Here is a 17,457-nt window from a genome sequence, read left to right on the forward strand (position 1 = left end):
ATCCCTGAAATTTTGAACTCAATATCTTCAACCGTTTAGGAGTCTACCCCTGGACAAGCCGACCCTCTGAAAATCGTTAAATCGTAAATAACTCAAAACCGGACGAGACGTCATCATTAAAAAAAAAATTCCAATAAGGTTCAGGTCATTATCTATCAGACCTGAAAGTTTCATGTAAATCGGTGGAGTAGTTTTAGAGAAATCGCGTACACAAAATTGGTTGGAAAAAAAAAGATAAAATAATAATAATAGGGAAAAAGAAACCGAACAAAAACAATAAGGTCTTCCGTTGGAAAACGGAAGACCTTAATTATGGATGTCAAGTATTGCATAGTAATATTTAAATGCTGATGCCACGTATGTTTACATTAGCAGTTATTTCGTGAACTGATTTGTTGATCCCTAGGAGTTGCTGTACATGTACTACCATAACACATGTGATGTTGCAGATGTTATAGAATATATTAATTCATCGAATTATTAACATTAGGGATAAATTTGTACAATGGTATTTGTTATTTTATTGGTTTTGTATCAATATGCATATTCAATATTTACAGTCAGATAGGCTTGTGATCCGTGTATCTTTACATACTCGATGAACATTTATATCATATTTTTCTTATTTGTTATGGATTAACTTAATAGGTACATTCACGGCTAGATAATCTGTGGGTAAATAGAGCTTTTGTACAGTTATATCTGTTATTTGATTAAATTAATTAAGTTAATGAATATCTACATGTATACTAACTTACAAATATTTACAGCGATCACTTACTCGCAGTACATTTTTACATGTGTATAGCCTCGTGATTTGATTAGTCATTAATTAACTTACGCTTAATCGCTGTACAGTTACAACCGTGATTTGATTGGTTATTAATTAACTTACGTTTAATTACAGATGTCACTTAATCGTTGTACAGTTATAGCCGTGGTTTGATTGGTTATTAACTAACTTACATTTAATTACAGATGTCACTTACTCGCTGTAGAGTTGTTGGGCTGAACTGTGGCCGGAGCTCTAGTCGTTGGGACACCTGTCGGTGCATTCGTTACACCTGAGGTGCGGCACTGCACCCCAACGTCAACGCTGTGGGCACAGTTAGTGTTGCCCCACCCCAGGAACTGGCACTGGTCTAGCGATTGCTCCGTGCCGTCACAGTTCAAATCATCCATCCATATCCGGCCTGTTCCGGCTCCAAAGGTGCCGTTCAATATAGCTATTCCACCCTCACTGTGAAAGGCGAATTACGTATCACAATACACAGCTGTACGTATTACACGATATTTGTTATTTAAAACATTTCAAAGTTAAAATTATATATACCTTTTCAAAGTTCTTTTCAAATGAATTATTAATGGCAACGTTTTTATCGTCTTCGCAAAGGGTTATGTAAATTTTTTCTGCAATGATCACTACCTTCATAACCCGAATGAATCATCAAAGAAAGCATTTTATTGTTTAATATTAACATCTTTCTTTAAGCTAATCGATATATTGGTTAGGAAAAGTAAGTAAAATTCACTAAATTACTGTTGATGTACGTAAGTAAGTTAGCTAAAAGAAACAGCCAAATTGTCTCCTGTGAGACTTTGAGTCTGACATCGTCATGATTATTTCGTGCAGTCTGTGATTTTTCCTAGGTCGCTATAGGTTTGGACCAATTGATAAACAGGGCGTGTCGATATCTGTCCTGTCATTTTCTTGTCAGTTTCAGCCGCTGTAGATTTCGACCAATCGATAAATGGGGCGTGTAGATTTCAGTCTGGCTGTTTCTATAGAGCTATGAATCAACTATAAGTTTCCGTAAGAAATAGAGGGAATAATACTTGGAAGAATCAGATGAAAATATAAAATCATGAGGTCAGCAGGAATGTTTATAGTAGATTAGGTATTTTTGTCTGTTTTTCATTCTTAGGATTGAATCTGGAATGGGATGTACTTACTTGAAGCCAAGCATTCTACACACAACCCCTGCGTCCGCCGAGTCGAAATGGTCGTCACACACCGTTCCCCAAGTACCGTTATAGAAGACCTCAACCCTGCCCTGGTTGGCCGTGGCTCCGGTACCACCGAACCGGACATTAACCTGAGCTGATGATTGATTGATATGATAATAAAAAAAAAAGACTTAATACAACAAAAATGTATAATAAATTGATAAAAAAACCCGATGATTCACAAATATTGAAAAGGCAATGATTCAGAAGCAACTGTGAAATATCTTTACAAATTAAATACATGTATGTAACCTTTTTCCATTTTCTTCATTCGAGGGGTACTCATAAATCGTGGATCTGTTGTCATAAAATGATTCACTGTTGAGTGAAATAATCATTTAACGTTACTTAATTAAGAAATAAAGTACGAGTTTTCGTGAATGTTGCAGAATAACTTCCGAGGTCGAGAAATGTTGTTTTGAAATATAAAAGCCGAGGCGTTAGCCGAGGCTTTTATATCTCAAAAAACATTTCTCGACCTCGGAGGTTATTCTGCAACATTCACGAAAACAAGAACTCATTTCTATTCAACTAACAGCCCCGTATTTCTACAGTTCGGTTCTCCGATCTAGGTCATTTTGACGGCTGTTCCGTGTAACGTAATTGTTAAATACTGCTTTCCTGAACTTTCCTCTATTTCGAGATATTGAAGATCAAAGTGTTGGACTTCTGGTCCCTTAAAATCCCTAATTACATAACATAGGAGGAAATAATTACCATGTATAGGCAAATAACCTTAGAATGAACATAATTGGCTCTATAACGTATCACAAAATATTTCACAGTTAAAAGTGATCATCAAAAGACTTTAGAGCCCCCTTAGCCCCTTATTTGAAGAGCCAGCCCCTTTTTCTTGATTTCATAAGAATTTTTTGGTCAATTCAAACACATTTTGTTCAACAAGTGTTTACAAATTTTGTACCGTCCTCGAGATATCTTGAGAGGGTCGTTTTAGGGGCCGACCCTGTAACTCCTTAAAGGGATCGCATAACAAAGAAATTATGGTTGTAGAATGTTAAGCTCAATACTTTGAGCATCTTTTGTTCAATATTGCTTTTCAAAATTTTCCTCCATTTTGAGATATTGAGAATCAAATTTTTGGACTTCTGGCCCCTTAAATCCCCTAATTATGTAACATAGGAGTAAATGATTGCCATGTGTAGGTGGATAACGTTAAAATGAACATAATTGCTTCTATAACGTATCACAAAATATTTCACAGTAAAAAGTTATCATTATAGGACTTTAGAGCTCCCTCAGCCCCTTATTTGAAGGGCCAGCCCCTTTTTCAACATTTCAAATGAAAGCTTTAATCAATTCAAACACATTTTGTTCAACAAGTGTTTACAAATTTTGTACTGTTCGCGAGATATCTTGAGAGGGTCATTTTAGGGGCCGACCCTGTAACTCCTTTAAGGGACTGCATAGCAAAGAAATTATGGTTGCATATTGTTAAGCTCAATATTTTGAGCATCTTTTGTTCAATATTGCTTTCCAGAATTTTCCTCCATTTTGAGATATTGAGCATCAAATTTTTGGACTTCTGGCCCCTTATAATCCCTAATTACGTAACATAGTAGTAAATGATTGCCATGTGTAGGTGGATAACGTTAAAATGAACATAATTGCTTCTATAACGTATCACAAAATATTTCACAGTGAAAAGTTATCATTTAAAGATTTTAGAGCCCCCTCAGCCCCTTATTTGAAGGGCCAGCCCCTTTTTCTTGATATCACATCAAAGCTCTTGACTTTATAAAGATTTTTTGTTCTACATGTTATAACAAATTACAATCGAAGAAAGAGATATTGAAGGAAAACCACGAAAAAACACGACGCTTTTTTAACTGTAATTTTCGAGCTCGGGCGAGCTTCGCCGCTTTTGGTCACAGGAAAATATATATACCACATGTCAGATCTACAACCTTTTGTCTACAATCCCTGAAATTTTGAACTCAATATCTTCAACCGTTTAGGAGTCTACCCCTGGACAAGCCGACCCTCTGAAAATCGTTAAATCGTAAATAACTCAAAACCGGACGAGACGTCATCATTAAAAAAAAAATTCCAATAAGGTTCAGGTCATTATCTATCAGACCTGAAAGTTTCATGTAAATCGGTGGAGTAGTTTTAGAGAAATCGCGTACACAAAATTGGTTGGAAAAAAAAGATAAAATAATAATAATAGGGGAAAAGAAACCGAACAAAAACAATAAGGTCTTCCGTTGGAAAACGGAAGACCTTAATTATGGATGTCAAGTATTGCATAGTAATATTTAAATGCTGATGCCACGTATGTTTACATTAGCAGTTATTTCGTGAACTGATTTGTTGATCCCTAGGAGTTGCTGTACATGTACTACCATAACACATGTGATGTTGCAGATGTTATAGAATATATTAATTCATCGAATTATTAACATTAGGGATAAATTTGTACAATGGTATTTGTTATTTTATTGGTTTTGTATCAATATGCATATTCAATATTTACAGTCAGATAGGCTTGTGATCCGTGTATCTTTACATACTCGATGAACATTTATATCATATTTTTCTTATTTGTTATGGATTAACTTAATAGGTACATTCACGGCTAGATAATCTGTGGATAAATAGAGCTTTTGTACAGTTATATCTGTTATTTGATTAAATTAATTAAGTTAATGAATATCTACATGTATACTAACTTACAAATATTTACAGCGATCACTTACTCGCAGTACATTTTTACATGTGTATAGCCTCGTGATTTGATTAGTCATTAATTAACTTACGCTTAATCGCTGTACAGTTACAACCGTGATTTGATTGGTTATTAATTAACTTACGTTTAATTACAGATGTCACTTAATCGTTGTACAGTTATAGCCGTGGTTTGATTGGTTATTAACTAACTTACATTTAATTACAGATGTCACTTACTCGCTGTAGAGTTGTTGGGCTGAACTGTGGCCGGAGCTCTAGTCGTTGGGACACCTGTCGATGCATTCGTTACACCTGAGGTGCGGCACTGCACCCCAACGTCAACGCTGTGGGCACAGTTAGTGTTGCCCCACCCCAGGAACTGGCACTGGTCTAGCGATTGCTCCGTGCCGTCACAGTTCAAATCATCCATCCATATCCGGCCTGTTCCGGCTCCAAAGGTGCCGTTCAATATAGCTATTCCACCCTCACTGTGAAAGGCGAATTACGTATCACAATACACAGCTGTACGTATTACACGATATTTGTTATTTAAAACATTTCAAAGTTAAAATTATATATACCTTTTCAAAGTTCTTTTCAAATGAATTATTAATGGCAACGTTTTTATCGTCTTCGCAAAGACTTTTAAATGAGATTTAAACAATAAAATGCTTTCTTTGGTGATTCATTTGGGATATGAAAGTAGTGACATTGCAGAAAAAATACATAACCCGCTAACGCGGGTTATGTAAATTTTTTCTGCAATGATCACTACCTTCATTACCCGAATGAATCATCAAAGAAAGCATTTTATTGTTTATATTAACATCTTTCTTTAAGCTAATCGATATATTGGTTAGGAAAAGTAAGTAAAATTCACTAAATTACTGTTGATGTACGTAAGTAAGTTAGCTAAAAGAAACAGCCAAATTGTCTCCTGTGAGACTTTGAGTCTGACATCGTCATGATTATTTCGTGCAGTCTGTGATTTTTCCTAGGTCGCTATAGGTTTGGACCAATTGATAAACAGGGCTTGTCGATATCTGTCCTGTCATTTTCTTGTCAGTTTCAGCCGCTGTAGATTTCGACCAATCGATAAATGGGGCGTGTAGATTTCAGTCTGGCTGTTTCTATAGAGCTATGAATCAACTATAAGTTTCCGTAAGAAATAGAGGGAATAATACTTGGAAGAATCAGATGAAAATATAAAATCATGAGGTCAGCAGGAATGTTTATAGTAGATTAGGTATTTTTGTCTGTTTTTCATTCTTAGGATTGAATCTGGAATGGGATGTACTTACTTGAAGCCAAGCATTCTACACACAACCCCTGCGTCCGCCGAGTCGAAATGGTCGTCACACACCGTTCCCCAAGTACCGTTATAGAAGACCTCAACCCTGCCCTGGTTGGCCGTGGCTCCGGTACCACCGAACCGGACATTAACCTGAGCTGATGATTGATTGATATGATAATAAAAAAAAAAGACTTAATATAACAAAAATGTATAATAAATTGATAAAAAAACCCGATGATTCACAAATATTGAAAAGGCAATGATTCAGAAGCAACTGTGAAATATCTTTACAAATTAAATACATGTATGTAACCTTTTTCCATTTTCTTCATTCGAGGGGTACTTATAAATCGTGGATCTGTTGTCATAAAATGATTCACTGTTGAGTGAAATAATCATTTAACGTTACTTAATTAAGAAATAAAGTACGAGTTTTCGTGAATGTTGCAGAATAACTTCCGAGGTCGAGAAATGTTGTTTTGAAATATAAAAGCCGAGGCGTTAGCCGAGGCTTTTATATCTCAAAAAACATTTCTCGACCTCGGAGGTTATTCTGCAACATTCACGAAAACAAGAACTCATTTCTATTCAACTAACAGCCCCGTATTTCTACAGTTCGGTTCTCCGATCTAGGTCATTTTGACGGCTGTTCCGTGTAACGTAATTGTTAAATACTGCTTTCCTGAACTTTCCTCTATTTCGAGATATTGAAGATCAAAGTGTTGGACTTCTGGTCCCTTAAAATCCCTAATTACATAACATAGGAGGAAATAATTACCATGTATAGGCAAATAACCTTAGAATGAACATAATTGGCTCTATAACGTATCACAAAATATTTCACAGTTAAAAGTGATCATCAAAAGACTTTAGAGCCCCCTTAGCCCCTTATTTGAAGAGCCAGCCCCTTTTTCTTGATTTCATAAGAATTTTTTGGTCAATTCAAACACATTTTGTTCAACAAGTGTTTACAAATTTTGTACCGTCCTCGAGATATCTTGAGAGGGTCGTTTTAGGGGCCGACCCTGTAACTCCTTAAAGGGACCGCATAACAAAGAAATTATGGTTGTAGAATGTTAAGCTCAATACTTTGAGCATCTTTTGTTCAATATTGCTTTTCAAAATTTTCCTCCATTTTGAGATATTGAGAATCAAATTTTTGGACTTCTGGCCCCTTAAATCCCCTAATTATGTAACATAGGAGTAAATGATTGCCATGTGTAGGTGGATAACGTTAAAATGAACATAATTGCTTCTATAACGTATCACAAAATATTTCACAGTAAAAAGTTATCATTATAGGACTTTAGAGCTCCCTCAGCCCCTTATTTGAAGGGCCAGCCCCTTTTTCAACATTTCAAATGAAAGCTTTAATCAATTCAAACACATTTTGTTCAACAAGTGTTTACAAATTTTGTACCGTTCGCGAGATATCTTGAGAGGGTCATTTTAGGGGCCGACCCTGTAACTCCTTTAAGGGACTGCATAGCAAAGAAATTATGGTTGCATATTGTTAAGCTCAATATTTTGAGCATCTTTTGTTCAATATTGCTTTCCAGAATTTTCCTCCATTTTGAGATATTGAGCATCAAATTTTTGGACTTCTGGCCCCTTATAATCCCTAATTACGTAACATAGTAGTAAATGATTGCCATGTGTAGGTGGATAACGTTAAAATGAACATAATTGCTTCTATAACGTATCACAAAATATTTCACAGTGAAAAGTTATCATTTAAAGATTTTAGAGCCCCCTCAGCCCCTTATTTGAAGGGCCAGCCCCTTTTTCTTGATATCACATCAAAGCTCTTGACTTTATAAAGATTTTTTGTTCTACATGTTATAACAAATTACAATCGAAGAAAGAGATATTGAAGGAAAACCACGAAAAAACACGACGCTTTTTTAACTGTAATTTTCGAGCTCGGGCGAGCTTCGCCGCTTTTGGTCACAGGAAAATATATATACCACATGTCAGATCTACAACCTTTTGTCTACAATCCCTGAAATTTTGAACTCAATATCTTCAACCGTTTAGGAGTCTACCCCTGGACAAGCCGACCCTCTGAAAATCGTTAAATCGTAAATAACTCAAAACCGGACGAGACGTCATCATTAAAAAAAAAATTCCAATAAGGTTCAGGTCATTATCTATCAGACCTGAAAGTTTCATGTAAATCGGTGGAGTAGTTTTAGAGAAATCGCGTACACAAAATTGGTTGGAAAAAAAAAGATAAAATAATAATAATAGGGGAAAAGAAACCGAACAAAAACAATAAGGTCTTCCGTTGGAAAACGGAAGACCTTAATTATGGATGTCAAGTATTGCATAGTAATATTTAAATGCTGATGCCACGTATGTTTACATTAGCAGTTATTTCGTGAACTGATTTGTTGATCCCTAGGAGTTGCTGTACATGTACTACCATAACACATGTGATGTTGCAGATGTTATAGAATATATTAATTCATCGAATTATTAACATTAGGGATAAATTTGTACAATGGTATTTGTTATTTTATTGGTTTTGTATCAATATGCATATTCAATATTTACAGTCAGATAGGCTTGTGATCCGTGTATCTTTACATACTCGATGAACATTTATATCATATTTTTCTTATTTGTTATGGATTAACTTAATAGGTACATTCACGGCTAGATAATCTGTGGGTAAATAGAGCTTTTGTACAGTTATATCTGTTATTTGATTAAATTAATTAAGTTAATGAATATCTACATGTATACTAACTTACAAATATTTACAGCGATCACTTACTCGCAGTACATTTTTACATGTGTATAGCCTCGTGATTTGATTAGTCATTAATTAACTTACGCTTAATCGCTGTACAGTTACAACCGTGATTTGATTGGTTATTAATTAACTTACGTTTAATTACAGATGTCACTTAATCGTTGTACAGTTATAGCCGTGGTTTGATTGGTTATTAACTAACTTACATTTAATTACAGATGTCACTTACTCGCTGTAGAGTTGTTGGGCTGAACTGTGGCCGGAGCTCTAGTCGTTGGGACACCTGTCGGTGCATTCGTTACACCTGAGGTGCGGCACTGCACCCCAACGTCAACGCTGTGGGCACAGTTAGTGTTGCCCCACCCCAGGAACTGGCACTGGTCTAGCGATTGCTCCGTGCCGTCACAGTTCAAATCATCCATCCATATCCGGCCTGTTCCGGCTCCAAAGGTGCCGTTCAATATAGCTATTCCACCCTCACTGTGAAAGGCGAATTACGTATCACAATACACAGCTGTACGTATTACACGATATTTGTTATTTAAAACATTTCAAAGTTAAAATTATATATACCTTTTCAAAGTTCTTTTCAAATGAATTATTAATGGCAACGTTTTTATCGTCTTCGCAAAGACTTTTAAATGAGATTTAAACAATAAAATGCTTTCTTTGGTGATTCATTTGGGATATGAAAGTAGTGACATTGCAGAAAAAATACATAACCCGCTAACGCGGGTTATGTAAATTTTTTCTGCAATGATCACTACCTTCATTACCCGAATGAATCATCAAAGAAAGCATTTTATTGTTTATATTAACATCTTTCTTTAAGCTAATCGATATATTGGTTAGGAAAAGTAAGTAAAATTCACTAAATTACTGTTGATGTACGTAAGTAAGTTAGCTAAAAGAAACAGCCAAATTGTCTCCTGTGAGACTTTGAGTCTGACATCGTCATGATTATTTCGTGCAGTCTGTGATTTTTCCTAGGTCGCTATAGGTTTGGACCAATTGATAAACAGGGCTTGTCGATATCTGTCCTGTCATTTTCTTGTCAGTTTCAGCCGCTGTAGATTTCGACCAATCGATAAATGGGGCGTGTAGATTTCAGTCTGGCTGTTTCTATAGAGCTATGAATCAACTATAAGTTTCCGTAAGAAATAGAGGGAATAATACTTGGAAGAATCAGATGAAAATATAAAATCATGAGGTCAGCAGGAATGTTTATAGTAGATTAGGTATTTTTGTCTGTTTTTCATTCTTAGGATTGAATCTGGAATGGGATGTACTTACTTGAAGCCAAGCATTCTACACACAACCCCTGCGTCCGCCGAGTCGAAATGGTCGTCACACACCGTTCCCCAAGTACCGTTATAGAAGACCTCAACCCTGCCCTGGTTGGCCGTGGCTCCGGTACCACCGAACCGGACATTAACCTGAGCTGATGATTGATTGATATGATAATAAAAAAAAAAGACTTAATATAACAAAAATGTATAATAAATTGATAAAAAAACCCGATGATTCACAAATATTGAAAAGGCAATGATTCAGAAGCAACTGTGAAATATCTTTACAAATTAAATACATGTATGTAACCTTTTTCCATTTTCTTCATTCGAGGGGTACTTATAAATCGTGGATCTGTTGTCATAAAATGATTCACTGTTGAGTGAAATAATCATTTAACGTTACTTAATTAAGAAATAAAGTACGAGTTTTCGTGAATGTTGCAGAATAACTTCCGAGGTCGAGAAATGTTGTTTTGAAATATAAAAGCCGAGGCGTTAGCCGAGGCTTTTATATCTCAAAAAACATTTCTCGACCTCGGAGGTTATTCTGCAACATTCACGAAAACAAGAACTCATTTCTATTCAACTAACAGCCCCGTATTTCTACAGTTCGGTTCTCCGATCTAGGTCATTTTGACGGCTGTTCCGTGTAACGTAATTGTTAAATACTGCTTTCCTGAACTTTCCTCTATTTCGAGATATTGAAGATCAAAGTGTTGGACTTCTGGTCCCTTAAAATCCCTAATTACATAACATAGGAGGAAATAATTACCATGTATAGGCAAATAACCTTAGAATGAACATAATTGGCTCTATAACGTATCACAAAATATTTCACAGTTAAAAGTGATCATCAAAAGACTTTAGAGCCCCCTTAGCCCCTTATTTGAAGAGCCAGCCCCTTTTTCTTGATTTCATAAGAATTTTTTGGTCAATTCAAACACATTTTGTTCAACAAGTGTTTACAAATTTTGTACCGTCCTCGAGATATCTTGAGAGGGTCGTTTTAGGGGCCGACCCTGTAACTCCTTAAAGGGACCGCATAACAAAGAAATTATGGTTGTAGAATGTTAAGCTCAATACTTTGAGCATCTTTTGTTCAATATTGCTTTTCAAAATTTTCCTCCATTTTGAGATATTGAGAATCAAATTTTTGGACTTCTGGCCCCTTAAATCCCCTAATTATGTAACATAGGAGTAAATGATTGCCATGTGTAGGTGGATAACGTTAAAATGAACATAATTGCTTCTATAACGTATCACAAAATATTTCACAGTAAAAAGTTATCATTATAGGACTTTAGAGCTCCCTCAGCCCCTTATTTGAAGGGCCAGCCCCTTTTTCAACATTTCAAATGAAAGCTTTAATCAATTCAAACACATTTTGTTCAACAAGTGTTTACAAATTTTGTACCGTTCGCGAGATATCTTGAGAGGGTCATTTTAGGGGCCGACCCTGTAACTCCTTTAAGGGACTGCATAGCAAAGAAATTATGGTTGCATATTGTTAAGCTCAATATTTTGAGCATCTTTTGTTCAATATTGCTTTCCAGAATTTTCCTCCATTTTGAGATATTGAGCATCAAATTTTTGGACTTCTGGCCCCTTATAATCCCTAATTACGTAACATAGTAGTAAATGATTGCCATGTGTAGGTGGATAACGTTAAAATGAACATAATTGCTTCTATAACGTATCACAAAATATTTCACAGTGAAAAGTTATCATTTAAAGATTTTAGAGCCCCCTCAGCCCCTTATTTGAAGGGCCAGCCCCTTTTTCTTGATATCACATCAAAGCTCTTGACTTTATAAAGATTTTTTGTTCTACATGTTATAACAAATTACAATCGAAGAAAGAGATATTGAAGGAAAACCACGAAAAAACACGACGCTTTTTTAACTGTAATTTTCGAGCTCGGGCGAGCTTCGCCGCTTTTGGTCACTGGAAAATATATATACCACATGTCAGATCTACAACCTTTTGTCTACAATCCCTGAAATTTTGAACTCAATATCTTCAACCGTTTAGGAGTCTACCCCTGGACAAGCCGACCCTCTGAAAATCGTTAAATCGTAAATAACTCAAAACCGGACGAGACGTCATCATTAAAAAAAAAATTCCAATAAGGTTCAGGTCATTATCTATCAGACCTGAAAGTTTCATGTAAATCGGTGGAGTAGTTTTAGAGAAATCGCGTACACAAAATTGGTTGGAAAAAAAAAGATAAAATAATAATAATAGGGGAAAAGAAACCGAACAAAAACAATAAGGTCTTCCGTTGGAAAACGGAAGACCTTAATTATGGATGTCAAATATTGCATAGTAATATTTAAATGCTGATGCCACGTATGTTTACATTAGCAGTTATTTCGTGAACTGATTTGTTGATCCCTAGGAGTTGCTGTACATGTACTACCATAACACATGTGATGTTGCAGATGTTATAGAATATATTAATTCATCGAATTATTAACATTAGGGATAAATTTGTACAATGGTATTTGTTATTTTATTGGTTTTGTATCAATATGCATATTCAATATTTACAGTCAGATAGGCTTGTGATCCGTGTATCTTTACATACTCGATGAACATTTATATCATATTTTTCTTATTTGTTATGGATTAACTTAATAGGTACATTCACGGCTAGATAATCTGTGGATAAATAGAGCTTTTGTACAGTTATATCTGTTATTTGATTAAATTAATTAAGTTAATGAATATCTACATGTATAATAACTTACAAATATTTACAGCGATCACTTACTCGCAGTACATTTTTACATGTGTATAGCCTCGTGATTTGATTAGTCATTAATTAACTTACGCTTAATCGCTGTACAGTTACAACCGTGATTTGATTGGTTATTAATTAACTTACGTTTAATTACAGATGTCACTTAATTGTTGTACAGTTATAGCCGTGGTTTGATTGGTTATTAACTAACTTACATTTAATTACAGATGTCACTTACTCGCTGTAGAGTTGTTGGGCTGAACTGTGGCCGGAGCTCTAGTCGTTGGGACACCTGTCGGTGCATTCGTTACACCTGAGGTGCGGCACTGCACCCCAACGTCAACGCTGTGGGCACAGTTAGTGTTGCCCCACCCCAGGAACTGGCACTGGTCTAGCGATTGCTCCGTGCCGTCACAGTTCAAATCATCCATCCATATCCGGCCTGTTCCGGCTCCAAAGGTGCCGTTCAATATAGCTATTCCACCCTCACTGTGAAAGGCGAATTACGTATCACAATACACAGCTGTACGTATTACACGATATTTGTTATTTAAAACATTTCAAAGTTAAAATTATATATACCTTTTCAAAGTTCTTTTCAAATGAATTATTAATGGCAACGTTTTTATCGTCTTCGCAAAGACTTTTAAATGAGATTTAAACAATAAAATGCTTTCTTTGGTGATTCATTTGGGATATGAAAGTAGTGACATTGCAGAAAAAATACATAACCCGCTAACGCGGGTTATGTAAATTTTTTCTGCAATGATCACTACCTTCATTACCCGAATGAATCATCTTAGAAAGCATTTTATTATTTATATTAACTTCTTTCTTTAAGCTAATCGATATATTGGTTAGGAAAAGTAAGTAAAATTCACTAAATTACTGTTGATGTACGTAAGTAAGTTAGCTAAAAGAAACAGCCAAATTGTCTCCTGTGAGACTTTGAGTCTGACATCGTCATGATTATTTCGTGCAGTCTGTGATTTTTCCTAGGTCGCTATAGGTTTGGACCAATTGATAAACAGGGCGTGTCGATATCTGTCCTGTCATTTTCTTGTCAGTTTCAGCCGCTGTAGATTTCGACCAATCGATAAATGGGGCGTGTAGATTTCAGTCTGGCTGTTTCTATAGAGCTATGAATCAACTATAAGTTTCCGTAAGAAATAGAGGGAATAATACTTGGAAGAATCAGATGAAAATATAAAATCATGAGGTCAGCAGGAATGTTTATAGTAGATTAGGTATTTTTGTCTGTTTTTCATTCTTAGGATTGAATCTGGAATGGGATGTACTTACTTGAAGCCAAGCATTCTACACACAACCCCTGCGTCCGCCGAGTCGAAATGGTCGTCACACACCGTTCCCCAAGTACCGTTATAGAAGACCTCAACCCTGCCCTGGTTGGCCGTGGCTCCGGTACCACCGAACCGGACATTAACCTGAGCTGATGATTGATTGATATGATAATAAAAAAAAAAGACTTAATATAACAAAAATGTATAATAAATTGATAAAAAAACCCGATGATTCACAAATATTGAAAAGGCAATGATTCAGAAGCAACTGTGAAATATCTTTACAAATTAAATACATGTATGTAACCTTTTTCCATTTTCTTCATTCGAGGGGTACTTATAAATCGTGGATCTGTTGTCATAAAATGATTCACTGTTGAGTGAAATAATCATTTAACGTTACTTAATTAAGAAATAAAGTACGAGTTTTCGTGAATGTTGCAGAATAACTTCCGAGGTCGAGAAATGTTGTTTTGAAATATAAAAGCCGAGGCGTTAGCCGAGGCTTTTATATCTCAAAAAACATTTCTCGACCTCGGAGGTTATTCTGCAACATTCACGAAAACAAGAACTCATTTCTATTCAACTAACAGCCCCGTATTTCTACAGTTCGGTTCTCCGATCTAGGTCATTTTGACGGCTGTTCCGTGTAACGTAATTGTTAAATACTGCTTTCCTGAACTTTCCTCTATTTCGAGATATTGAAGATCAAAGTGTTGGACTTCTGGTCCCTTAAAATCCCTAATTACATAACATAGGAGGAAATAATTACCATGTATAGGCAAATAACCTTAGAATGAACATAATTGGCTCTATAACGTATCACAAAATATTTCACAGTTAAAAGTGATCATCAAAAGACTTTAGAGCCCCCTTAGCCCCTTATTTGAAGAGCCAGCCCCTTTTTCTTGATTTCATAAGAATTTTTTGGTCAATTCAAACACATTTTGTTCAACAAGTGTTTACAAATTTTGTACCGTCCTCGAGATATCTTGAGAGGGTCGTTTTAGGGGCCGACCCTGTAACTCCTTAAAGGGACCGCATAACAAAGAAATTATGGTTGTAGAATGTTAAGCTCAATACTTTGAGCATCTTTTGTTCAATATTGCTTTTCAAAATTTTCCTCCATTTTGAGATATTGAGAATCAAATTTTTGGACTTCTGGCCCCTTAAATCCCCTAATTATGTAACATAGGAGTAAATGATTGCCATGTGTAGGTGGATAACGTTAAAATGAACATAATTGCTTCTATAACGTATCACAAAATATTTCACAATAAAAAGTTATCATTATAGGACTTTAGAGCTCCCTCAGCCCCTTTTTTGAAGGGCCAGCCCCTTTTTCAACATTTCAAATGAAAGCTTTAATCAATTCAAACACATTTTGTTCAACAAGTGTTTACAAATTTTGTACCGTTCGCGAGATATCTTGAGAGGGTCATTTTAGGGGCCGACCCTGTAACTCCTTTAAGGGACTGCATAGCAAAGAAATTATGGTTGCATATCGTTAAGATCAATATTTTGAGCATCTTTTGTTCAATATTGCTTTCCAGAATTTTCCTCCATTTTGAGATATTGAGCATCAAATTTTTGGACTTCTGGCCCCTTATAATCCCTAATTACGTAACATAGTAGTAAATGATTGCCATGTGTAGGTGGATAACGTTAAAATGAACATAATTGCTTCTATAACGTATCACAAAATATTTCACAGTGAAAAGTTATCATTTAAAGATTTTAGAGCTCCCTCAGCCCCTTATTTGAAGGGCCAGCCCCTTTTTCTTGATATCACATCAAAGCTCTTGACTTTATAAAGATTTTTTGTTCTACATGTTATAACAAATTACAATCGAAGAAAGAGATATTGAAGGAAAACCACGAAAAAACACGACGCTTTTTTAACTGTAATTTTCGAGCTCGGGCGAGCTTCGCCGCTTTTGGTCACAGGAAAATATATATACCACATGTCAGATCTACAACCTTTTGTCTACAATCCCTGAAATTTTGAACTCAATATCTTCAACCGTTTAGGAGTCTACCCCTGGACAAGCCGACCCTCTGAAAATCGTTAAATCGTAAATAACTCAAAACCGGACGAGACGTCATCATTAAAAAAAACAATAAGGTTCAGGTCATTATCTATCAGACCTGAAAGTTTCATGTAAATCGGTGGAGTAGTTTTAGAGAAATCGCGTACACAAAATTGGTTGGAAAAAAAAGATAAAATAATAATAATAGGGAAAAAGAAACCGAACAAAAACAATAAGGTCTTCCGTTGGAAAACGGAAGACCTTAATTATGGATGTCAAGTATTGCATAGTAATATTTAAATGCTGATGCCACGTATGTTTACATTAGCAGTTATTTCGTGAACTGATTTGTTGATCCCTAGGAGTTGCTGTACATGTACTACCATAACACATGTGATGTTGCAGATGTTATAGAATATATTAATTCATCGAATTATTAACATTAGGGATAAATTTGTACAATGGTATTTGTTATTTTATTGGTTTTGTATCAATATGCATATTCAATATTTACAGTCAGATAGGCTTGTGATCCGTGTATCTTTACATACTCGATGAACATTTATATCATATTTTTCTTATTTGTTATGGATTAACTTAATAGGTACATTCACGGCTAGATAATCTGTGGATAAATAGAGTTTTTGTACAGTTATATCTGTTATTTGATTAAATTAATTAAGTTAATGAATATCTACATGTATAATAACTTACAAATATTTACAGCGATCACTTACTCGCAGTACATTTTTACATGTGTATAGCCTCGTGATTTGATTAGTCATTAATTAACTTACGCTTAATCCCTGTACAGTTACAACCGTGATTTGATTGGTTATTAATTAACTTACGTTTAATTACAGATGTCACTTAATCGTTGTACAGTTATAGCCGTGGTTTGATTGGTTATTAACTAACTTACATTTAATTACAGATGTCACTTACTCGCTGTAGAGTTGTTGGGCTGAACTGTGGCCGGAGCTCTAGTCGTTGGGACACCTGTCGATGCATTCGTTACACCTGAGGTGCGGCACTGCACCCCAACGTCAACGCTGTGGGCACAGTTAGTGTTGCCCCACCCCAGGAACTGGCACTGGTCTAGCGATTGCTCCGTGCCGTCACAGTTCAAATCATCCATCCATATCCGGCCTGTTCCGGCTCCAAAGGTGCCGTTCAATATAGCTATTCCACCCTCACTGTGAAAGGCGAATTACGTATCACAATACACAGCTGTACGTATTACACGATATTTGTTATTTAAAACATTTCAAAGTTAAAATTATATATACCTTTTCAAAGTTCTTTTCAAATGAATTATTAATGGCAACGTTTTTATCGTCTTCG

General features: G+C 35.6%; 1 protein-coding gene across 5 annotated transcripts in view; it reads right to left on the reverse strand.

Annotated features, from left to right (window-relative positions):
- Positions 1 to 17,457, reverse strand: part of LOC105334524 (deleted in malignant brain tumors 1 protein) — a 75,042-nt gene that overhangs the window by 29,502 nt on the left and 28,083 nt on the right. For all 5 annotated transcript variants that reach the window (XM_066072135.1, XM_066072132.1, XM_066072133.1 and 2 more), the window contains 9 exons: positions 17,059 to 17,309; positions 14,085 to 14,232; positions 13,021 to 13,271; positions 10,041 to 10,188; positions 8,977 to 9,227; positions 5,997 to 6,144; positions 4,933 to 5,183; positions 1,954 to 2,101; positions 990 to 1,240 (listed from right to left, as the gene is read on the reverse strand). In XM_066072135.1, coding sequence (XP_065928207.1) covers positions 990 to 1,240; positions 1,954 to 2,101; positions 4,933 to 5,183; positions 5,997 to 6,144; positions 8,977 to 9,227; positions 10,041 to 10,188; positions 13,021 to 13,271; positions 14,085 to 14,232; positions 17,059 to 17,309 — 1,847 coding nt within the window. The remainder of the gene's footprint in view (positions 1 to 989; positions 1,241 to 1,953; positions 2,102 to 4,932; positions 5,184 to 5,996; positions 6,145 to 8,976; positions 9,228 to 10,040; positions 10,189 to 13,020; positions 13,272 to 14,084; positions 14,233 to 17,058; positions 17,310 to 17,457) is intronic.

Source organism: Magallana gigas, chromosome 9, assembly GCF_963853765.1.
Source record: "Magallana gigas chromosome 9, xbMagGiga1.1, whole genome shotgun sequence".
Lineage (NCBI taxonomy): Eukaryota > Metazoa > Mollusca > Bivalvia > Ostreida > Ostreidae > Magallana > Magallana gigas.